At 38.1% G+C, this 24,640-nt stretch overlaps 1 protein-coding gene across 1 annotated transcript in view; it reads right to left on the reverse strand.

The window, feature by feature from the left end:
• Nucleotides 1-24,640, reverse strand: part of KCNQ1 (potassium voltage-gated channel subfamily Q member 1) — a 361,282-nt gene that overhangs the window by 94,222 nt on the left and 242,420 nt on the right. Inside the window, exons 15-17 of the mRNA XM_061999062.1 lie at nucleotides 22,116-22,210; nucleotides 21,484-21,530; nucleotides 20,606-20,667 (exon numbers count right to left, since the gene is read on the reverse strand). Coding sequence (XP_061855046.1) covers nucleotides 20,606-20,667; nucleotides 21,484-21,530; nucleotides 22,116-22,210 — 204 coding nt within the window. The remainder of the gene's footprint in view (nucleotides 1-20,605; nucleotides 20,668-21,483; nucleotides 21,531-22,115; nucleotides 22,211-24,640) is intronic.

Below are 24,640 nucleotides of genomic sequence, written 5' to 3' on the forward strand. Positions count from 1 at the left end.
GTTTTCTCTATTCTATTTAGGGATATATATAGCCATATTATCTTGCAAACATATTTATGGTCCAGTTTTTAACATAACCTTTACTGCAGAAATTGTACTCATTTCCTATACTCCCTAGGTCTTACATCTGCTCCTGTTGTATGCCAAGTGAGGTACTTCACAGCTCAAGGTAACAACATTACTGTATTCTCATTACAGAAACTATTGAGTTGTATTTAATGTATTTATGAACAAGGCTTATTCCAGAACTCAGTAGCTCTTTTTCCAAACACTATCCTGTCAAGTGAGTTATTGAGAGTAACTCCCTATCCAAAGAGAAAGGCAGAATAATAATCTATTGAAGGATTTTATCCAGTTATATTTTATTGTTCACTCATAGACTATAAAAGTTTCTTTAGGAAAAACAGAGGACCCTAGATGTAGGCACTTCTAGATATTAACTGTAATCCTTTCTGCAAAATTAAGAACGAAATGACATTCTGAGATGCATCAAGAAGAATGTGTCTAGCAGGTTGAGAGAGGCTCTTCCCCTGGTGAGGCCTCATCTGGAGAACTGTGTCCAGTTCTGGGCTCCCCAGCTCAAGAGGGACAGGGAACTTCTGGAGACAGTCCAGCGCAGGGCCGCCAAGAAGATTAGGGGACTGAAGCACCTTCCTTATGAGGAAGGCTGTGGGAACTGGGGCTGTTTAGTCTGGAGAAGAGGAAACCAAGGGGGGATCTCATTAATATTTACACATACCTAAATAGTGGATGTCAGGAGGTTGGGGCACCACTTTTTTCTGTTGTATCCAGTGGCAGGACAGGGGGTAATGGAAGAAAGCTGGTACACATAAGGTTCAATTTAAACATAAGGAAAAACTATTTCACTGTGAGGGTGATGGTGCCCTGGCACAGGCTGCCTAGGGAGGCTGTAGAGTCTCCTCTGTTTCAAGAGCCACTTGGATATGTTCCTGTGTGACCTTATCTAAGTGGACCTGCTTTAGCAGGGAGGTTGGACTAGAAGATCTCTAAAGATTCCCTCCAACTACTACCATTACATGATTCTGTGAAATGTTTCTTCAATAGGTAGCATTAGATTATTTCCTTGAGAAGTCTATGGAAGTGCTAGACAACTTCATAGCAGTAAATGACATATTAGATGAAAAAGTAATGTTTGTGGTGCCTGCATGTGATATGCTGTGGCACTTGCAGCCAAAGGAAGAATTTGGACACAAATATGGTATAGTCCAGGTACTCCAACACACCTCTGTCAGTCACAAGAATGCCTCCCAGTACTTTCCATCCCATCATGTGCATTCATCCCTCCCATTGGTCACCATTTATCATGAAACTTGAGATTCTGCACCAACAGCAAAATACCAATGTAATTTTTTTTAAGTGGTTTATGTTCTTTGACTTCTTTTTATTTATGTGTTCACAAGCTGGAGAAAGGAGGAAAAGCCTCAACTATGTGGCTGTCCAGATCTTAACTAGACCTGAGCAGATCGCTAATAGGCTAACTCCTAGAAATTGTTATCTTAGAGTACATATCTCAATGTTAGCACAATACCCATAGCTCAAGAGATAGGATTACATGATGCTACCGCCTCAGAACAGACAAAACTGTAAGTTGATCTAGACAAATCAGAGTGGAGGACCTACCAAGATCAGTCAGAAAAAAACCAAACTCAAAACCCATCTGCTAGAGGCTGAAGATACAAATCTCACGAGTTCCACATTTGTGTAGTTTTTACCTGTTTTTTTGTTCAACAAGAAAACAGGAATAAGAAACAGATGAAGCACAAACTATATACGAGTCAAGACAGGGCAGAGCTTCTTTAATTCCTTGAGGACTGAGGCAAAGATAGAAAGAGGGTATGAACAATGATACTACAGGATACAAACATTTTAATGCAAACTCTGTGATATGCAGATGAAGGGGGTTTGTTGCTTTTTGGTTTTAACTTGAAAATTAATTCTCTTTCAAACATAGCAGAAATACTTTTCTAGTGACAAATTATATCTTTAATTGTATTACAATTATTGCGTAAATTAGTTCAGAGCTGCTTCTCTGATAACATTTTATGTGCTTTATTGAGACAAGTTATATCATCCCAAATCCGGAATTACTTGCCTCTTCCCCTCTCAGGGAATTCCTCCTAGCAAAGGCACTTGCAACATAAGATCAATAAACGTAATTCATTTTCCAGGGCTGTTCTGACTAGCACAGTTTTGTAATTGGTACAGACACTAAACTTGCAATCTGAGATGTAGATAGATACATTATTGCTGAATAAACATCACTTAAGTGCAAAGAAAAACAGGACGAATGCTAGAATTGAGTCAGAATTCTCTGCTATAAATATGTATTTTGAGAGCAATGTGTGTGTATATAAGGAACTGCTGACACAGCACTGTGGAAAGCTAGAGAGCTTTCAGTTGTTGCCAGCAATGTCATCATAAATCAGAAGGATTCTCAGGAGCAACTCTGTGGTTAACTTGCATGAGGATACTGAACAACAGCCCATTGTTACCAGAAGAGCAATATTTGACATCGCTTGGCATCATCTTGCACACTTAGTGGACTGGATTTTATGCCTATTTCTTCCTTAGCTTAAGCAGAGAACAAAAAGTAATTAGTATTCCACAAAAATAAAAAACTAGTACTAGCACCAGTACGTATCAGGACAAACAAACCACTCTCTCCCCAATGGCTAGCACTTATCCATCTCTTTTGTTTAAAGACAAATATTCAAACACATTTGTACTTTTAGAAAACTAGGAATGGAGTAAAAAAGAGCACAGGAAATGCTTACTTCTAGAAAAGTTTCAGTGCAAGATCTACTACCAATAGATATCCCTGCAAAAATCCATCTCAGAATAGACCAACTTGTAGTATGAGCAAATGAAAGAGATTATCAGGACCTTGCAAAGGCACCTGGCAATTGCAGCTCAGCACTGCATGTTGTGGCAGCTTTGGGTCTGCCCCACCTACTATCAGAGCTGTCTTGACAATAATGTCTTTCTTGGCTGCCTGGAAAAGGATATTAATGCTACAGTTTCACGTGTCTAAAATTGCATGACATTAATTCAGGCCTTGGCCTCATTGTTTTATCAAAACCAAGGTCCCGCAAATACTCCAAAAACACTGGGGCTTTCATGAGTTTGCTAAATAAATAATAATTTATTTGGTGATGTTTGCTGAGTAGTAACTAGTAGTGGAAGAGAGGTATGGTATTCAGGAACAGTGAAACATAGGGAGGTTCTCCTCCCCCTCTACTCTGCCCTGGTGAGGCCTCTTGGCTCCCCAGATGAAGACAGACAGAGATCTTCTGGAGAGAGTCCAGTGCAGGCCCACCAAGATGGTCAGGGGACCTGGAACATCTTTCATACAAGGAAAGGCTGCGGGAATTAATATTTATGAGTATATAAATGATGGCTGTCAGGAGATCAGGACATCCCTTTTTTCTATTGTATCTAGCAACAAGACAAAGGGTAATGGAATGAAGCTGGAATGCAAAAAGTTCCATTTAAATATAAGAAAAAACTATTTCACTGTGAGGGTGAGGGAGCCCTGGCACAGACTGCCCAGGGAGGGTGTGGAGTCTCCTTCCTTGGAGGTCTTCAAGACCCTCCTGGCTGTGTTCCTGTGAGACCTGATCTTGGTGGACCTGTTTCTGCAGGGGATTTTGGACTAGATGATCTCTAAAGGTCCCTTCCAACCCCTACCATTCCGTGATTCTATGACTCTATCCAGTTTTCTAATAATTTAAAGATACATACTGTAAATTGAAGAGTTCAAATATATGTGCCGGCAGAGTTAACTTGCTGATATTCAAGGATGACCTTGCATGCATTGCAAACTGTTTGAAATCATATGGAAACATGGCCAAAATCAGATTCCTACCATTTTATTTTCTTTGTGATGGAATTTATTTTGTAAGTTATTTCAAAGAAAGAATCAAATAGCATGCAACTGGAAATGCATCGAGAGGCTACAATGCAGCAACAGATAAATGAGGAAACAAAACAGGAGATGCATTTCCTCACTAATTTGATGAAATCTGGAAAATAAGACTACAAAATGAGGGAGCTTCTCTACTGCATGTCTCCCAATGCCACTCTAAGTTCTTACTTGAATGCAATGTTTGTAAGAGTGTGTTTCTTTTCTTCCTGTCTTTGCTTCTGCCTGAGGCAAAGCTTCTGTACCATGGAGTAACATATGAAAGTGATTTAGTAATTGTAGAGTGATGCCTGCAGTTTCAGGAAATGGGAACAAGGTGAATCCTCTCTTTTCAGGAATAACTACTTAAGATCCTTAATCCTCAGACTCAAAGTGCATCAGTGCATTTGCTCCCAGAGCAATAGTGCATGAAGATATTTTGCACGAGATACCATTCCCCATGTGTATGCGTGTGAACAATCAAAGCACAAAGGACTTGGTAAGGAAATGAAGTTGTGAGTAGCCCTCACCTCTTCCAATTCCCCAAGAGCCAAGGAACTTTATAAGGATCATCAGATTTGCAGAAAATTCCTTCCTGTTTAATGTTTTCTAAAGTTTTGTTTTGTTCAAGGATGCATATTTGGCCTCCTGATGTTTTTAGGTATTAGGCCTGCTCAGCACTGTCTTGAGACATGGCACTGCTGCGATCTTAAAGTTCACAAACTGATTTCATTGTTGAAAGAGCCAATGGCCCTGCAGCCTTCATATACCTTGCCTGGTTACCTTCTGACCGAATACAGATCTCTCTTTATACAGGAAACCTGAGACTCCATGGCACTGGTCCAGACGCTAAGCAAAAAAGAGGTTGTAAACTTTAACCAATCTGCCTCCCTACTACAAGCTACAGAGGTTAATTTTCTGCAATCAAATCCTCTTGTCTGGAAACAGAACACACTTTTGGAACAGCTTTAGGTCTTACAGAAACCAGGAACCAAAATGAAGCTATCTTCTTCTTGCCTCTGGTAAACAAGGGTAACATCACAAACTCTTTGATAGAAGCTGTCAGATCTGACCATTTTGAGAAAGTAAACCCATCAGCAGTCATAGGAAACAGAAAAATTTGAAGTAGAAAGGAAGATGAGCAAAAAGGATGCAACATACTGTTCCCCATCATGGGAAAAAGTAATCTTCTCAGAGTTGAGAAAAAAAAATCACTGAGAAAATACAGAAGCTTTTGATCACAGCAATCTCTTTCAGTATTGTGTTTCAGAGCAGTTGATTGTTGATGCATTGGAAATTGATAGGGGTGACAAATCAACGCGTGCACAAAAAGTTCTCATTTGTAATATCCAATACTACAGTGATGATCTCTAGAAAATGAGAAGCAAATACAAGCTCATTAAACAATTCCTTATCATCTGCTTTCTTTTTTGATATTCAGGCTTGGGTAGTTTCCTGAACCTATATAGGAAAGGGTTATCAATCACTGGCACAGGCTGCCCAGGCAAGTGGTGGTGTCACCATCCCTGGGGGTATTCAAAAGCCGTGTAGCTGTGGTTCTGAGGGACATGGTTTAGTGGTGGCCATGGTAATGGTGGGGTAATGGTTGGACTTGATGAGCTTAAACGGTTCTCTGAGTGTGTGTGTGTCTATTTGTGTATGTGTGTGTGTAAAGCAAAGCATATTAGCAGGAGACTCTTCCTCAGCCTCATCCCTAATAGTATAGCTAGCATTTACCAATTTCAGACAATGAAAAGAGAAACAGAAGTGTCCCTCCTAGTTACCTTCCAACCGAGGTTGAGTCTCCTGTTGTACTTGAATGAAACCTAATACATGAAGCTGATACATGCCTATCCATTTCATGCTATTATCATAAGGTTAATTACACCATTATCCTAAATTACAGATTGTTTGAGAAACTTGCTCAACTCTTTCTGTTTTCACAGAGATTAGCAAAGGTAGGTTTAACTCTTCCCATGCTCAGTGTCCTCAGCATAAAAAGCAGCTGTCTCTCCAACCATGTGCACGCAGTATGGCACCATGTTCCTTCCCAGAGGAGAGATAGGGGCTGACTTGCACCCACAGTGTCTGCCACCACCTCTGAGAACTAGGCTACTGGGAGATGAAACGGGAAGCAACAGAACTAGATCCTCCTATTGTAGTCCTTCAGTAGTATGAACAACAGATAGCGACAGAACAAACTGGGTCCAGTAGAAAATTCTTCCAGAGCAAGCTTGTTCAGCTACTATTATTACAGCACACGCCTGGCTTCTCAAGTTTCTCATGAAAGGCTGCCACTTATTTATAGTTGTCCTGAGTAAATCAGTCACCGTAAGCATACTAGCAAAGGACCGAAATCATGGTAGAAAAATTCCCTAACACCTGGACAGTCTTGCCAAAAACCCTTCAAACCATTCATCACAAACATAATGTTTCTTTTTCCTTTTTTTCCCAGTAACTTTCTTTAGTTAACTTTCTGTTTAGTTAACTTTCTTTAGAACATCTGTAGCTGTTACAGGAATACTATCAAGCTAAAAGCAAAGAAGGTGTTTGTTGCTATGTTTTTCTTGAAAAAAAAGAAATCTTATATATCCAGCGGAGCTTTTTGATTCTATGCCCAGATACCTACGTTACAAAATAGAAGACAAAATTATAGGTACACAGTGTGCCAAGAAAATCAACTCAGCATGGCTTGCCCAGGCTTTTTGAAAGAAAGCATGCATACTTTGTCACTATTATGATTTAAAATAGCTGGGCCTCCAAAGTCATAACACTACTGTACTATAGTACAAGGTGCCTGCCGATGCCTGCAGCAGCAGCCAGACCATTAACTTTAGGACTGCAATGAAAGCATGTCTTTGATTTCTGTTCAATGTGTGTATCTTGCAGCTTCATTTTACTACAAAACAAACTTATGAAACTTATGAAAGAAAGCTTGGGAGGAGGGCAGAAATAACCTGAATCTTTTACAATAATCCTTCTTATTATTTACCATGGAGTGCAAACTACTCAGTTTCAATGGAGAAGGGGTTTTCCTACGACAAAGCAGAAGAAAATGGGGTTTTTTATTGTGAAAGGACTTCTGCTTCTTTTGGGTTTAAAACAAGGGTCAGCAAAGCTTAAAGTTGTCAGAGCTCAAGGCTTGCTAGAGGCAAATCAGAATCTGTATCTACGTGCACACACATTGTCCTGCCAGAGAGAGCCCTCTTACGTGCTTCCAACGTCACCTTCTGCCTTCTACATCACTGGCAATCAGTACAACACCCACAGAGCTTTTGGATGTGCTCTGATGCTTAACCAAACAATTTTACTGAAACTGGAAAGGAATTTTATTTGTTGACGGTACTTTTTCTATTTTTTGTTTTTGAAATAAAGCCTTCCAGCTGTTCTGGGATCCAGGTTAGAAGCAAGGTTCTAGCTGCTGTAAGTTCACAGGTGTCACAGGATTCAACACAAATACTAGCACAGAAAGGAGATGTGCTTAGGCCTCAGCTCCCTTAGCTTCATGTGAGGAAGAGCTATTCAGCAGTGAGAGGAGGTTATAGAACTGATAGATGGAGAGAAAATCCTTGTTCCATGAAGTAGGGCCCAATAATTGCCAGCTGAGCATATTGAATTAAAATTTTATCCTTAATTAAACCTCTAATTAAACCACTGTCTGCCTTTAACATCTTAATTTTGTGTTAGCTGTTTTAGATAATTTCAAAAAAATATCTAGCTGTTTCTTAAATATATTCTTCCAAGAGTTTCCTGGATGCTCTACTCTATAAAATATTGGTACTGTTCCTACACTTTTCCTCTTGTGGCCTAAAAAGAAAGCATTTCTGAGTAAGATCACTATATACTTTATTCTGCAGACATCAGTTTACTCTGAATAAATATTTATATGTCATTAAGGAAGTAATCTAAATTACTCCAAATACCTATTTTTATTGTGAATTAAGAATAGACTTGTAAGAGTTTTGTACCAGGAGGAAACAGTTTAAAGTTAGCCTGCCTGCCCTTTCCGAGGCTGGCAATAACATCCTCCAGAAGAAACTGTGATCAAAACATCATACTAAATTTTTGAGAGTGCTATATATGTAACAATGGCATTTTCTAGACTTACATTTAACCCAGTTTACCACTAATCATTCATTTTGGAATCTAACTGGAGTTTTTTTGGTCTTCCTCATTGCAATTATGCTACAGAAATGGACGGGCCCACATTTTTCTGTGTCAATTTCTGGATGTCTTTACTGTTTTTAGTGTACTACTTTTGATCTGATAGCTATTTATGTAGCACTTATCAATGTTTTGATGTGTTACTGCTGCACTTACATTGTTTTTATTTTATGTTTAAAAGCCTAGGCATCTATAATAATACACAAATTTTCCAGGCTAGAATACTATTTTACTGCCTGGCGTTGATAATATCCAAATTCCAGCACCACTGGAAAACACAAAAGTCCCATTGAAGCACACGACAGTGCTGGAGCTCACGGAGCTTACAGCCTAGTTGAGCACTCCAGGCCTTACTTAGAAGCAGAGAGGTGTGAAGATGACTATTCAAGGTTACAATATGGGCCAAAGCTTTGGAGAAATACAGGGCAGCTGGAGAGAAAAAGGAACTGAAATTATTATCAAGTGGGAGCTGGACTAATTCCATTACATTATAACGTTTCTGCAATACAAAGAGGCTATAGATACCAAAGAACTCCATTCCCTGAGTGCATCTCTGCCTCAGAAGGCAGAAAAATTAATTTTTCTCTAAGGTTTCCTGCTGCATTTACCAGTTTGACACTTCTTTGCTTCACAGATATCAATAGCACAAGCCTCTCAGGAAAGAAGTAGGAAGTGTATGGATGGGGAACTTGAGTGTGGGAAAGTTAAAGTAAATTTGTTTTGCCATTTTGTTTCATAGTAAAATTCACATTCCTCTAATGTGTAGCTCTTTGAATAATAATATAAACGTAGCAGTCACTGATTTATCTAATGAATTTGCTTGTGTCCTAATTTAATTATAACTTCAGATATGCCATATGGTAAAAATGAAGTTATAAAGGCTGCTGCTTTCCTCCTATCCTCTTGCAGCCCTTCCACCAGCAGTGGAAAGTAAAGATGCCGGTTCTGCAGCCATCAAAATCAGTAAAGCATTCGTAAACAACTGCTATGTATGTGCACTGTGCTTGGTCAGGTTTTTATTACAGCAGCCATCTCAAGACTGAATGACAGCTGGCCTGTGTTGTTCACTGGTAATAAATATCAGAGGGACAGGAGGAAAAAAAAAATAAACTATTTGTTTGGCCTTGGCACGAAAGAATTTACATCCAATTGGGCTCTCTGGATTGAGCACAACTACTCATAACCAAAAAACTCTGTTCCAAATTTAAACAGAAAAAAAGTTCTCATTCTGTTTCATGTCTGGTATGATGACTTGTAATTGATTTTTCACTGAAATGTTACAACCAGTGCACAGAAAACAAAATGGTGACCTTGTTTGTAGGAGTCACTACTCTTTTCATTCTCAAGTATAGCATCATTAACAGATCCTCTTCCCTTTTCTCTGTGCAAAGGAAATTGCTTTGTACTCCCTTTTTTTCTTAGCTGCTATGAGATTCAGAAATTCCTTTGAGCAGAGATTCAGAACAGTCTGATTCAAACCCAGCTTTGGCAACCACTATCTTAGAGCAGCCTATGAATGATCCATTCATTGTGAACGTGTCAACTCAGCTGTAATCAAAAGCATGCTGCAGAGACAGTTGAACCAACGCTGTCCATGCTAAAACCAGAAATGGGTGGACTTTTGCAAAGTGTCATGCCCAAGCTAATAAGCCATGGATGGATACAGTACCACGCAAATGCTGCTAGATGGATCTCTGGGCCCTGGGCCAGCTTGCCTGCAGAGCACTGTGCTAGAGGAGAAAGTATGAATCCTATAGCAGAAACCATTACTCCTTTGCATCAATGAAAATGTACTATGTTCCTCCCTAGTCACTTCTGCTACTAAAATTCTGTTGAGAGCTTACGGTAATATCTCTGTGAGAATGATTATTTGACCTCAAAGCTTAGCCAAAACTCCTTTAGGTAACACAAAGCAAACAGAGAGGTAGAGGATCCATGATTATGGCTCAGACAGGCTCTTTTTGAGAAGTAGCAAAAAATTACATTTTCCCCATTTACTTTCTAAGATGTTCTGCTGTAGATCTCTGGTTGAAACTCTCTAGCAACTTGTGAGTAGCAGAATAAAGGATTCCTTCATTATCCTTATGACCACAGCATGCAATCCCTGACACTGGTGGCACAACTGGAAATTTTCCAGAAAACTTCAGCTACAAAGAGGCAAGGAATCCATCTCCATTTAAACTGAAATTTTGAATGTATTTTACTCGAGTTTTTTGTTTTGACTGCCTCATTTGGCAGGATTATCTCATGTGATAATCAAGCCAAGTCAGATATCTTTGTTGCCAACATTAACTAGAGCAGCACAATACTCACATATCCAACTACCCTGGGACAGATAAGCTACGGCACTCAGAAACAAAGAACTGTCTAAGAATCTGCACAAAGCTCAAGTGCACAGGAGGGAAAAAAAAAAATCACACACAAATGGTAGCTCTATCATGAAATGATAAACCAGAAAAAGGACATCCCAGGCAGAGCAAAGAGCCAACCCACACTTGGAATGGTAGACATGTACAAACACAGACAGAGATACAGATGTAGCTTAGATTTGTCAACATATATTTTTTATAGGGATAATTTTAGAATATTTATAAGGCTGTATGCATTTTCATTTTGGAAATACAATGCATTTATTCAGTCTTTTTCTATGGCTGGATGAAGGGCACTATTTATTAGGTGAAGTGTCTGAGAAAGCCTTTAGTGCTGTTAATCATACCAGCTTCCTTGATATATTAAGGCTATTAGGGCTAACTAGATAAAGACGCACATGTTACTAAGTGAACCACGTTCTATCTGCATAATGGAAACCGAGTGTTGATTTAAGTGGAGTCATCTGTTTAAAAAAGAGAGAAAGAAATTGAAATAAACCCAAGATTAACAGATGTCAAAGGGTCAATAGTGAACAATGTTGGATCCAAGACTTATAAAACAGAAACTTACATGAATACTTGAACTTACTTGAATATTGTCCTCTGCTTAAAGCTGCAAAGATAGCATTTAATATATATCTGTTTAGCTTTAAATATTATATGTATAATTGTCTATAAGTAGGACAGTTTCTGTTTCATGTAAGCATGTTCAATCCTCTCCATCCCTAGGCTCCTGGGCTACAAAATGATGTTAGTAGATTAATTTTTACATGATTTAAAATCTACTGTCTAAAATAGTCCCAGTACATTTATATTGGCTGGGTTGGTGTGGTTTATGTGTGGTTTATGTGTTTATATATGCTGTTCTCAAGTACTGGATGGTTTCAGTATTAATGGGCTATGATTATGTTGAACACTTCACTGGCCAATATAACCATTCATTGGCTTTTAAGCACAATAACAAAAAGGAATGCTGATTTGTGGTTATGTCCCAGACATAGCATAAGTTCAATTCCTGACCGTGCCACAGATGCCACTGTGATACCTCAGGCAAGGCCCTTCCTGCACCTTGGCTGTAAAACAAGGAAATAATATTTTCTTTTTCCCTTGCTTTTGCTATTTTGTGTGTTTAATCTGTCAGAGAAGGAGCTCTTATGATATGATGAATGTAATGAAACTATCACAAGGAAGGTTCATCCTAAAGGTAGGCAGCTCATCAGGCCATCACGCCCACGGCATATAAGAGCAGTCCCACTCTGCCAGGTTTTGCTCCTGGCTGATCTCTGGAGCTACCAAGTGTAACATCAGCTGCTTTGGGATCAAAAGAGAACCTATGACAGGGGTTCACAGCCCTGTGCTAACTGCTGAAACAGTGGGATATTCTAAAGACATATAAAAAATCATTGTTATAATATTTTTTCCCAGATTTTTATAGAAGTAACACAAGTCTTGATATTTATATTGAAAGATGAATTGTGGTTTTGTCACAGCCCCAGTGCATAAGATACAAAGACAGAGAAGGATTTGAGGAAACTATATTCACCATCTTGGTTTCCTGAGCTCTAGGAGAGGGAGGTATACTTTGAACAAGGTGTTCATATTCTACTTTTATTGACTGCCTATTTTTCTCCTCATCTTCCCTCTGACTCCCACAGCTCTAAGGAGGAATTAGACAGCAATGGTTCATTCTACTGTTTCTCTTCCTGTAATCTAAGCAGCACTGGATCACTTCTGCTTTGCAGTTTTATTTGGGAGGGGACAGGAAAAACAGATAGCATTACAGAAGATATAGACTTTGTGTAAGAAAAGGAGTATATCTTCCTTTAGTCTGAATCTTTTCCAAGAGCTGAACAGATTCCAGTCTGAAAAGACTGTAGCCTGAATAGAGTCCTTTCAACTTCATGCACTTTTCCTCCCTGATACTCAACTGCAAATGAAAACAAAATATTTTAATTCCAGCGAGATCACTCTAAAACAGATCTTTGACAAGGAACAATTTCAACTTAGATGCATCTACCTTCAGTAAAGGTTCATCATAGTGTATTAAAACCAAAATTTGCCATTTATGTTACAATGTTTTTTGGTTGCTTATCTGCAATGCACACACACACACACACACACAAATGCATAGACGATCTTATGCTCACTTATTTTCCTTTATCTTACAAGAAAGATAAATAAAAGTTCTCCGCATAGCACACTGTGCACATGTGTTGCTCACTTAAATCCCTTTTCTCTGATCTGCTCTACAGGGTATTTAGTCCATACAACTGTTTCACATTCTCTCTCGGCATATTCACCATGCATTTCCATTCCACATCAAAAGCAAACAGTCTATGCACAAGAATGATGGAAGCTACACTTCTAGTCTTGCTTGGGTTTATCTTTGAATGCCAGACAAAATAAGCTTTATGTGATTTAGTAAAGGATTGAGTCATCTTGATTTGCAAACGTTATGTTCACTTGCATACCTACTCAAATGTAAACACAAACAGCTGATCCCCAAACCAGCAATTAATCTGAAGATTGTTTAAAATCTTATCAACTGGCAACATATTATTTTATTCCTCCATTTTCCCCCTTAAATTCCTAGGGTTTATAGGATATATTGCATGTTACCTGAAATTCCTCTGGGATTTTGGTCCTTAGTGAGCAAGTAGACAGCTATGCAGATCAGAAGCACGCAACCATTGCCAGTGTTAAGAATTCAAGTCATTAATCAGATCCCAAACAGGGATGAAATAAATAACATTAAAAAAAACCCAGTTTGTAAGGGTTTACACTCTGTCTTCAACATCATACTTCCCCAACTACTGTCAGCATCCAAAAGCGGTAGATTTGGGATAAAAATCACAGCAATCAGCTTAATCAGAAAGTCTTCCCTTTAGGAGTATTTCACTTTTGCCTTTTTACTTTTCATACAATATGTAGAACAGATGACTGTCTGTGACAGAATGACCAGAGCTTAATTAGTCACTGTTTTTGAATACTAGCACAGCAATTGTGTGCAAGCTTGAAATACTTGACTTCAGTCACTCTTCTCTAGAATCAAGAGAGCATTTTATCTTGCTTAACTTACACTCTCAGTCTCTGCAAGTAAGCTAATGAGCTTCAGTATCCTCACTGTCTGTTGCATTGAATATAACAGTTTATAGATAGTACTCAACAACTTAACACTGAGTACTTAATTTCCAAAATAACACAAAATTTGATTGTTCTTCATTGGTGTTGCAGTAGGATCTGATGATCTTTAAACAGATAAAATCATTGTGAACAAATGGATGCATGTGAAGGCTGTTGCAAAGACCTTAGAATCTTAAAGGTATAGTGCTGCAAAAGCTCACGTGAACATCCTCTAGACATGCACAGGGCTTATATGGCCTTCCTAAACAGATCAGGCCTAAGACACTGTAAAGGAATAGCTGCATCGGGCTGTATGTGTGACCAACTCCAGTTGCAAGCACCTGCATCTAACAACCTTGCATAAAAAAGGCTGTATTGAACAAGAGTAGAGTTTTTCTGCCCCAGTTATCTTTTTTCTGATGCATGGCTTTAGCAGAGTCTTAAAAAAAGGATTGTAAGAGTGTTTTTTTGTTGGTTTTTTTTTTTTTTATCAAGTCATTGCTGACTACTGTTTAAAGTACTTACTAAAATGGAGTTTACATAGAGGCATCCTGTTTAATAATCATCAAACGGGCCCTTCTCCTTGACTTTGCTTAATCTCTGTTTCTATTCTGGTCATCAAAGCTTCTGGCAGTGGTGAATCCTACATATAATTATATTTTGGCTTTATTTTTACCATATATGTCTCATATTTTTATTTTACTGTAGCTGGGGAGATGGGAAGCATTGGAAATGGAAATATGTAGTTTGACGTTGTTCACCTGCTGAAATACTATTAGATTGGTGAGAGAAAAGCTATTAAAATTGTAAGGCTGCCTAATGACCTAGATCGATGAAGGATGTGCTTAGTTGTAGTCCAATTTATAGAAAATGGGCATCCTCCACACAAAGTTCAGCACCGAAATTGCTTCCATATGTTTGTACTTCAGCATCTGGAAAAAGACTAGGGATTAAAGTAATAGGGATACTTAATCTTCCCATATGCCTCTTAATATTCCTCCATATCCCTCAGGTTATTACTTCTGCATTATTGCAAGAACTATATACAAGATGAGTAACTGCTTGGCGGTGATTCTTTTGATTTTTATTGACTTCACATATCTTCTAAAATTTCCATCCAAACCTACAGCTTTTAGTTCTGTCTCTAGGTATCAAGAAGTTAAATCCTCGGACTGCTATTGGAGAAGCTGCTGATTTTGAATACCTGAGCTGCCTAGTCCACGTTCAGCCAGTAAAGTGCTGAATATTTCTGTGCCAGACACTTTCTGAAGCTGTCTCTTCCAATTGATGACTCATGTCTTTAACCATGCTTTCCAACACTGACTAAAAAGTCAGATATTTGGTTGTCAGTCTTTTATCATCCATATTTCAGCATCATTAGCCAATTGAAAACGAAACCATAATGTTCATGTCCATTTTATACTAATTAGCAAGAAGGACATCACCACTCAAGGCCTCTTTTAAAGTTTGCAGTAATTGCTACAATACCCCAGTAAGCACAGGAACTGTTCCCACAGGCTACAGAATGCCATTAAGAATAGACAAAAAAAAACTCATCAAGATCTGATCCTGTGTCAGAGAATGCATATATTTCATATAAATCTGGAAGACTGGTTCCACATGAAGAATTGTTTTAGGTGAACAAGTTGTCAGTATGAAGCCTGGTATTTGTGAATCCAGAGAGAGGTAGGTGAGATAATACTTTTCTAAGGAAAATGTTACACTACCTAATGTATGCTCTTAGGATTATAAATATGGAACATCTAATACTGAGACATGTTGTATACAGATCTATACTTCCATTTATGACAGAAATGTTGTCATATAAGTAACACATCTGTGTGACTGAGCAAAATTGTATCAAAACCATCAAATAAAAAACCCTCTCAAAGGCTTTGATAAAGCTTAATGCCTCTGCCTACACTGATGTAAGAAGGCTGAAATGTTAGCTTATGGAGGCTACCTTATGTTTTAGGAGGCTTGCTGCACAGCCTGACAGGTCAAAGGAAAGACTCTTATGACCTTTAATGGGCTCTGAAGGATGTCCTAAACCTTTCTACATTGCATAGGTTGGGAGTTCATTTATTACTAGAAATGGCATGGTTACAATTTAACTTGTGAAACAATAAACCAGCAAGTTTATTAACATTACAGTGAAATTCCTCTTCAATCTACAACTCAAGTTAGGTATGGGGAACTATTATTTGATTAGAAAGTAAGAGTAGGAAAAAGTAAGAGAAAAATCAGAAATTGGACCTAGACTTATCAATGGTCATTCTGTTCATCTGGGCTATGTTTAACTAGGTTCCAGATAAACTAGTTTCTAATACACATATGGGTAGAATCAATGCTCTAGTGAAATAAAAACAGAAAGAAGAACCGGAAGAAAATGTCATAACATGTATAAACTTGGTAACATATAGGTCTCCATCACTTCTTGAAATCTTCCTCAATAAAGCCTTTGCACATATTTTTCTCTAAAAGTTCCATAATCAGCAGTCACAGTGAAAAATGTATCAAATATAGATCATATCCTTACAGTTCTACTGAATGTGCAGTCCATGCATTTAACAAACAAAGACATTGTCAATGGAAGACAGATAAACAAATCATCAGAACCAGAACTCAAAAGAACTGTGCAAAGAACAGAACTTCTGCTTTGTTTTGGTTTCCAAGATCAGTTCAGATTTCCAGTAGGCAACTCAAGCAGCACAGTAGCATCTATTTTAGGGTAGATGCCTTCACATGATAAATTTGGTTTTAATTGATTTAAAAACCAGTGTCATCTTGATTTCAAAATAAATCTGACAAAATTGAGTGATTCTCTGTTCAGCGCTGCACTGCATGTTTGAAGTTCTGTATGTTAGTACTAGTAAGAATAACTCTGGGTTAGTACTAGTAAGAATACAAGGGTTTGCATTTTCAGCTGTCTTGCAGGATTGTTGAATTCACATTAAAAGGTATCATGTCTCACTATCATATATCTATATAAACAGAAATCTCCATTTAAATCTCTTCAACTTAAAATTTAGCAGTAGATAGCATTACTCCTAGTGTTTCATATAACTCAAAAAGTCTACTAAGATTTTAGTTGTGATAGGTTAATTTGCTTTAGTAAGGATGTTGGACTAGAGGATCTCTGGAGGTCTCTTCCAACCCCTACCATTCTGTGATTCTGTGTTCTTGGCAATAAATACTGTACTTAGTGACAGATACAGGAATAGTTCTAGGTATATAAAAGGGATACCCAGAAAATGGCTTTGGATTGCTATAACTGTTCTTAAAAGGCAAATTTTAAAGTGTCCAAATCATTGGAGAAGGTTAAGTCCTATATTTAAAACAACTTAACAGACAATAGGGCATAATGTCTACTGCTCATAATTTAACCCTCATTGTATATTCTAGAAGATTTCAGTCAGTGTTCCTATTTAAGACTAAATTATCTTAGGGCAGACAAGCAACAAGCCCAGCTGTTTACCTGAAAAGTGCAAGCTGCACATGGTACATCTAAATTAATCATCAGCAAAACATTGAAAAACAGCATATTAATTTATCCTAATAAATTACCATAACAGTTATTCATAGCCAAGTTAAAATTAAAGCAGTGAAAATAGGAGATGTAGCACACTGAAGTTTTTCAGTGCACCATGGGCTCATTGCTGGATTGCACATCCAGCATTAACCCCTGGCAGGCAGAGCTCTCTATAGGAAGATTCACAGCTGTGCCTATCTGGAAAAACTGTTCTTGATTTTAGTAGCAAGCCAGCAGTGGTCAATTCTATTGAGAGCAAGTTGAATAATCATTCACAAATGTTTCAGGATAAACAGAGAGAAGGATGGTCACTGCAAATAAATTGATTTGCTGCTATAATCCCACATACTTAGTAGGGCTCGTGAGACCCGTCTGGGCAGCTCCATGCCTTCAGAACCAAAGCGGACTGTTGTCCTGACAATCTGAAGTGTGGGCATGGCAAGTCCTACAAGTCCTGCACTTAGCCATCACAATACACCTTTAGAATACAACATTTGCTACCCTCGGCTTTATAATCAACAGAGAACAATGGCAGTCAAAATCCACTGCAATAAGATGTTGAATTGTGATTGCTTTTCACAAAGGAACGTCAGGTTGTGCAGTTTCAAGTTACATTTAGAAAACCACCACTTCAGTTGCTTGCCAAAATCACAAAATTCTAGGGGAAGGAATTGGCAGGAAGGCTCCTGCAAGCATGATCCATCCTGAGCTTTGTGTATTGGGAAACAATCTTCAGTAGCGTTATCACAAACTGTATCTATTACAAGGCCAAAGTTTCACTCAGTGCACAAGACGAACAGAACTCTACAGGACTCAATGAACACATTCCTAATTTTAAAAGAAGAAAACATGGTGTTTTTTATTATCTCAATACTTGGAACTTCAGGTTTGTACTGTCAAATATCATAATTCCTGCTAATACAAAGCTGCTTGACTGCAAGCATTTTATTTTCTAAAACCTCCTCTGTACAGTCAGCCATACTTATGCCTCTAGAGCAAGTCTGCTTGTGCCACAAGTGAAAAAGCTTTCCAAGAGTGACAGTATCTCAGAAACACGATTAAATACTCTAAAAGACAGAATTATTCTGATTTGTAAATGCTTCTCAAGTCAAAAGTCCACCTGCACAAAAGCCTGTAGGAATATACATGAATGGATTCTGCCTTTGTGATGTGCAAGTAGAAGATCCTGTGCTCACAGCAGACGTCCACAGGCAAAAGCACTCAAAAGTTTCAAAAATGAAAGTTCAGGGTTTCTTCTCTTTCTACTTTAACATAGACTGTTTGAAAACTGTACAGTAGTTGTCTACTGCAAGGAGCTTAGTAGCAACCATTGAGAAAGGTCTATTTGAAGATCTCAACTTATTAATGTGGCATGGGAAGTATTGTGCAATTTCTTGCTGTAGCGGGAGTGTCCAAATAATTTCAGAAGGCTGTCTCTTTTTAAATTGGCTTTCATCCAGCAGATTTTTTCAAATGCACAAGTGATTAGATGCTAACATCACCCTGCAGCACCAAAATACTCTCTTTCAGGAGTCCAAGATTCAAAACTTATACACAAACCAAACGGGATGTAACCATTTAAAATACACAGTTACCTTTAAAACCAGCTGATACAGATATCCTTTATACACTGCTCAACTCAGGAAAGGTTTAATTGTATGTTGAAAGTATAACACGTACTTTATGGGAAGGAGAAGGCCGATCACTAAGAGTAAAACTATCTTTAGCCACCATCTGCAGCTGCAGCAAAAATGTGATTTCAGCCTTGCCAGTGTGCTATCATGTATACCAGTGTTTGTCGAGTCCAACCGAAATGCTCTATTTTTAGTCTTTCAGCTACTTTCAGATAAAATTCCTGCAGATAGGACTAGCTGTATAGGGCAGATAACATACAACTCTGAAACCACAGCTGACGTCATGCAACTGCAAAGAAAGAAGGGTCTGTTCCTTAAAACAAGGCTAAAATTTAACCTGGCTATACTAAAATTAAACAGGGAGTGTTTTACGGTCCCATTACAAGACATAAACCAACAGTCACTATAAATTCATGGTGTACTTGCTTGTAAGGATGTAAAAAGTGTAATTAATAACCCCAAAACAGCTTATCTCTGGGCCAGTACAACACCAAAGCTTTCTCAGGCTCGTTGGAGATTTTACAAATAGCACCAAGAAGTTGTTTTAGCTGTCATTTGAGAATTACTTGTCTAAACTGAAAAGTCATTGCTCTTTGTCACAAGACATTTTTTAGTGTTCCACACTTTTAGTTGACATTACAGAGAGAAAATAAATAAATGTTAACATAAACTTTTTGGAAAGGGCTTCCATGTGTTAGAACACTTGCCAGAAACAGACCTGACTGAGCACTGTGCAGTGATTCTTCGTTGTGCAAAAAGCACCACACCTTCCTACCTTCTACTTCATCCTTTCTATATATCACCCTATATAACAAAAGGCAACTGTTCCCTTTAAAATGCCATTTCTTTCTGACAGATTGGAGTACAATTCTGAGTACTGTCATTCACATTTATCTTAAGTATTTAAGGAGAAATGAGTGGGGAATGGATATGTCACAAGTGAATCGATACAGATAAGGATGCTCAGTTTGCATCCTTTGGGATGTGTTGCTCACACTTCTGGTTTGCAGAATATTTGGTGGATGTTTCTTCAGAACAAATCCTTAATGAAGTTATCACAGACTTCCAGTTGTAGAAGAAACAATATGAAAGCTTTTTTTTCCAAATATTTTAAATACATGAGTGAAACAATTATAAGGTAAAAAAATTCTTTCATCCCCATACCAAATCACTATAAGAAATCAGTAAAGGGTTCAAATCTTTACTGACTTCTCTTTACCTTCCTTTCTTTAATACTAACATAGGTAAACCTATATTTTTAACAATGACATAGCCTCTATCTGTCATCTAACTTTTCAAGCACAGTCAGCATTGAAATAAGGAGTTACAAAGCTCTTGACTGTTAATTTGAGATTACAGAACGAGTTGGATTTTTTCTGGCTTCAAGACACTTGAAAGAAGAAACTTCATTTGTCCTATGAAATGAAACTCAGGACAGAAGAAGGTACGTTATTGCTCTCTTCAAGGAATTATAGGTGGAATTATATAAACAACAGAGCAACAACCAAAGGGAAATCTTGAGGACCATAATATAATGAGGTATTAATGGAACAGAGTCTTTTATCTAATGTAGAGGAAGGAAGTAGAGCGGAGACATGTGTGATATATATAATTAAAACTCAAAAACCCAAGTGAGTCTCAAAAGAGACCAAAATCAATTAAAGTCTATTTTTACCTTATTCTGTTAAAATTACAAGAAAGAATTAAAAGTGCGATCTGCCACAAAATTTACCCTCTATCACCCGGAAAAGTCAGGCATTCAACTCTATTTAAAGTTGAATTTTTCCCAACATTCTATGAAACAAGTACAGTTCCATCACAGATCATGTCCTCATACACTGCCAGTCTAACTGAGCCTTACCTTGTCTTCTACTCTGTTCAGTCTGGCACCAATCGTGTTATTCCCTCGATCTTTGCTTTTTTCTGTGGAACAAGTAACATTTTCAAATTAATATAAGGTAGTATAACAAAATAGCAGCAAGTCACAACAGGGTGTGTTTAACTAGCCCACCAACGTGGTGTAACTGAACACCTTTGCTGTGCTTGTAGTTCTATTCCTTAAATGCAGCTTTTTGTTTCCTTTCATAGCATTAGCCCACTCCATGGTTTTTAATAGCCCTTAAGAATAAGGCACTTCCAATCTCAGTTTTGTGCTTTAACCTGGGAGAACAATACTATTCCCAACATAGTTATTGCTTTAATTGTCATTTAAACACAATCTGCCACTATGCAAAAGACTCTAGAGCCAACTTGAACCAATGCATTTGGTAACATTTTATCCTTTTTCCCCCTCTATAAACTATATAGAAACATGAGTTTGAAAATTACATCCACAGAGAGTTTTCATTGGCCAGCCTTGTCACAAACAATCTTAGTACTTTGTGCTCCTCCAGTCTCTTTTCAAAGCTGTCCAAGCTCTTTGTGAATATTACTGATTTTATGGGAACTCTGTAATCATAGCATGCCATGTTATTGGAAATATGGTGAGTCTCAGAGAGATTAGAGCTAACATTTTGAAAACATCAGTGAGAGTATGTGCTTCAAATATCTAAATAAAAACAATGCTATTTTAAAGATATTGATGACTAAGTATTATTGCGGATGCCTAAACTTCAGACCATATTGGTTGACAATGTTTAAAAATCTGGTGACAAAATAAGAGGTATTTTAAACAAGTATTTTTCCATTAATTATATCTTCACCAGATTAACTTTAGACACATCCTTCATAACAACTTACCGGAGACTGAGATGAAAAGAGATGGTTTCCCTATGGATTGGTCCAACCTATAAAACAAAAAGGATCATTTTTTGCTGAACCAACATCTTCACTTTCTCTAGCTGGAAGGGGGTGAACTCTTCCCAAACAAGCAAGGTGGAGTTCAAATAGTTCTGGTTTGCAGTGTGAAGCAGTTAAGTTGGGCTAAGAATAGCTTGAAGATCCATATCACTTTTCCACTTGAACAATTGTATCCTTTTTTCCTTATTCTTCTTCAGCTTACTTGTTGCATCTATTTGTCATCTCTTAGTTTGCTCTTAAGTGCAATTCTACAAGAATAGGTAACAGTGTTTCACTCTGTAGCTATAATGTAGTCCTCAACGTACAAAGATTACAGTGTACAGTCAAAGCTAGCAGTGACTGAGGAAATATGTGTAATATAATCAAAATTATAAGTCCTGATCTCAGATTTTAAAGCTCTTTGCCTTTTCCATTCTGTGTGAAGAGATGTCAATTTATATTCCGCAACTTTGCACGGTCCTACTAACATAGCACCTGTAACCCTGTCAATTTTTGTTCCCTAGGCCCAATCAGACTTATTTACAATATCTGCTACTGTTTATAGGTACAGATATTGAAATTTATTGACATACCTCCTCTGTAACTCCTTGATTCGCACCATCAAGTTGAGATGGCCCTGTGAATACTGCTCAATGACATCTCGGACGTCATAGGGCTTTCTAGCTTGCTGTAAAATAAAAACCAAAGACCATGCCTTTAAGCCACAAGGATGTAGGAATGGTACATAGTAACACAGATTTTTTTTTTTCAAGAGTAAACAGGAAGTTCTTTTAACTCCTTTTAACATTGTGTAAATATTTGGGATATTTTAATCATAGAATCATAGAATGGCACAGATATTTGAACTCTTCAATTTACAGTATGTATCTTTAAATTATTAGAAAACTAGATAGCGTCATAGAATCACAGAATGGTAAGGGTTAGAAGGGACCGTTAGAAATCATCTAGTCCAAGTCCCCTGTAGAAGCAGGTCCACCTAGATCAGGTCACACAGGAACACGGCCAGGAGGGTCTCCAAGACCTCCAAGGAAGGAGACTCCACACCCTCCCTAAGCCCTGTGCCAGGGCTCTGTCGTCCTCACAGTAAAATAGTTATTTCTTATATTTAAATGGAACTTTTTGTGTTCCAGCTTCATCCCATTACCCCTTGTCCTGTTGCTAGCTACAATAGAAAAAAGGGATGTCCCAATCTCCTGACACCCACCATTTATATACTCATAAATATTGAGATCTGCCCTCAAGTCTTCTTCAGACTAAACAGCTCCAGTTCCCGCAGCCTTTCCTCATATAAAAGATGTTCCAGTCCCCTAATCATCTTGGTGGGCCTTCACTGGACAATCTCCAGAAGTTATCTGTCCGTCTTGAGCTGAGGAGTCCAGTACATTTTCTTCCCAAGTTAAGTCTGTTTTGCCTATGGCGCTAATTGCTGAGTGATCTCCCTGTCCTTATCTCGACTCACAAACCACTTGTTATACTTCTCTCCTGTGCAGTTTAGGAGGCGGAGTGATACTATCACACAGTGGACACCTGGCTAAACCACCACAGACCCTCGGTACATGAGTGACACGGACCTATTGTAGCAGGTCCAGAGAAGGGCCACAACAATGATCAGAGGGATGGAACACCTTTCCTGTGAGGACAGGCTGAGAGCGTTGCGGCCATTTGGCCTGGAGAAAAGAAGTCTCTAGGGAGACCTTATTGCGGCCTGTCAGTACTCAAAGGGTGCTTATAACAAAGATGAGGACAGACTTTTTAATAGGGCCTGTAAGTGACAGGACAAGGGGTAAGGGTTTTAAACTGAAAGAGAGCAGATTCAGACTAGATATAAGGAAGAAATGTTTAAAGGTGAAGGTGGTAAAGCACTAGAATAAGTTTTGCAGAGATGTGCTAGATGCCTCATCTCTGGAAACACTCAAGGTCAAGTTGAATGAGGCTCTGAGCAACCTACTCTAGTTGAAGATGTCCTTACTCATGGCAAGCAGTTAGACTAGATGACCTTTAAAGATCCCCTCTGATCCAAACCATTCTGTGATTCTATATTTCTGACTCATTCATTATGTTTAGATGCTTTGTAGATCATTTTCAATGTTTGGTAAAAACCGCAATGGCACTGGGTTACAACTTTTCCTTTCAACTTTTGAGAACAAGAAATAGTTTACAGTAGCAGTTTCTAGCATACTAGCATTTGTATCCTCTTTAAGGTCTCAGAAATATTTTGTCACCTGTACTGAAAAGCAGGAAATGTCTCTGCACTGCCACAAATACTTTCTTGTTTAAACTAAAGGAAAGCAGGGTACAATATAAAAAACAGGCTGTAGCACCTTCATGCAGTCCCCTGCATTTGCCTGGGAGGTAGCTCCAACATTTCAGGTACTATTACTTTAATAATTTCACTTCATCAAACACATTATATTTCAGTGGGCCAGATTCCTCAAAACCAACTGCAAACCTTAAATGAATGCAAGATACTCTCTACTGGAAGACTAAGCAGGAATAAATAGGAATGGCAATTTTTTTTCAATCTACCCAAAGAGCACACAGAAGAATTCCCAAGAACTCCAACTTCTTATACATGTATAAATCATAACTAACATCCACAAAGAAAGAAATAGGATTCAATGGTGGCATAAGGCCATAAATCTTTCCTTGGACTAGTACTGCAAACACAATGATATAAAATCTCTCTCTTTTTTTTTTTTTTGTGCTATAAATAAGTGAGAAATCTGCAAGATCAGCTTGAAAACTCCAGGTTAATAAAAGCTGTTCAGAAGAAGATGGCTTTCTCCTGTCATTCTTGTACTCTGATGTGGGTGTTTGAGAGTAGAAGGAGTATGTATGTTCCTGCCTGTTTGTCATTTACTAGGGTGCTTCTTGCTCTTTAAAACAAGAACTGAAAACCTGGAGTAAATAGAATTTATGACTGAAGTTTAATCTCTGCATAGGATAGGGTATTTAATAGTCAGTACTTATTATTCTGCAGTTGCTTCATATTGAAAGCTGATCTTTCCAAGAGAAAATATTTCTGAAGTTGACATGTTAGTTTTGTAAATACAAAAGAACCTGCAGTCAGTAATAATTAGAATGATTATAAATATAT

The sequence above is a fragment of the Colius striatus genome, chromosome 7 (assembly GCF_028858725.1).
Source record: "Colius striatus isolate bColStr4 chromosome 7, bColStr4.1.hap1, whole genome shotgun sequence".
In the NCBI taxonomy this organism is placed as follows: domain Eukaryota; kingdom Metazoa; phylum Chordata; class Aves; order Coliiformes; family Coliidae; genus Colius; species Colius striatus.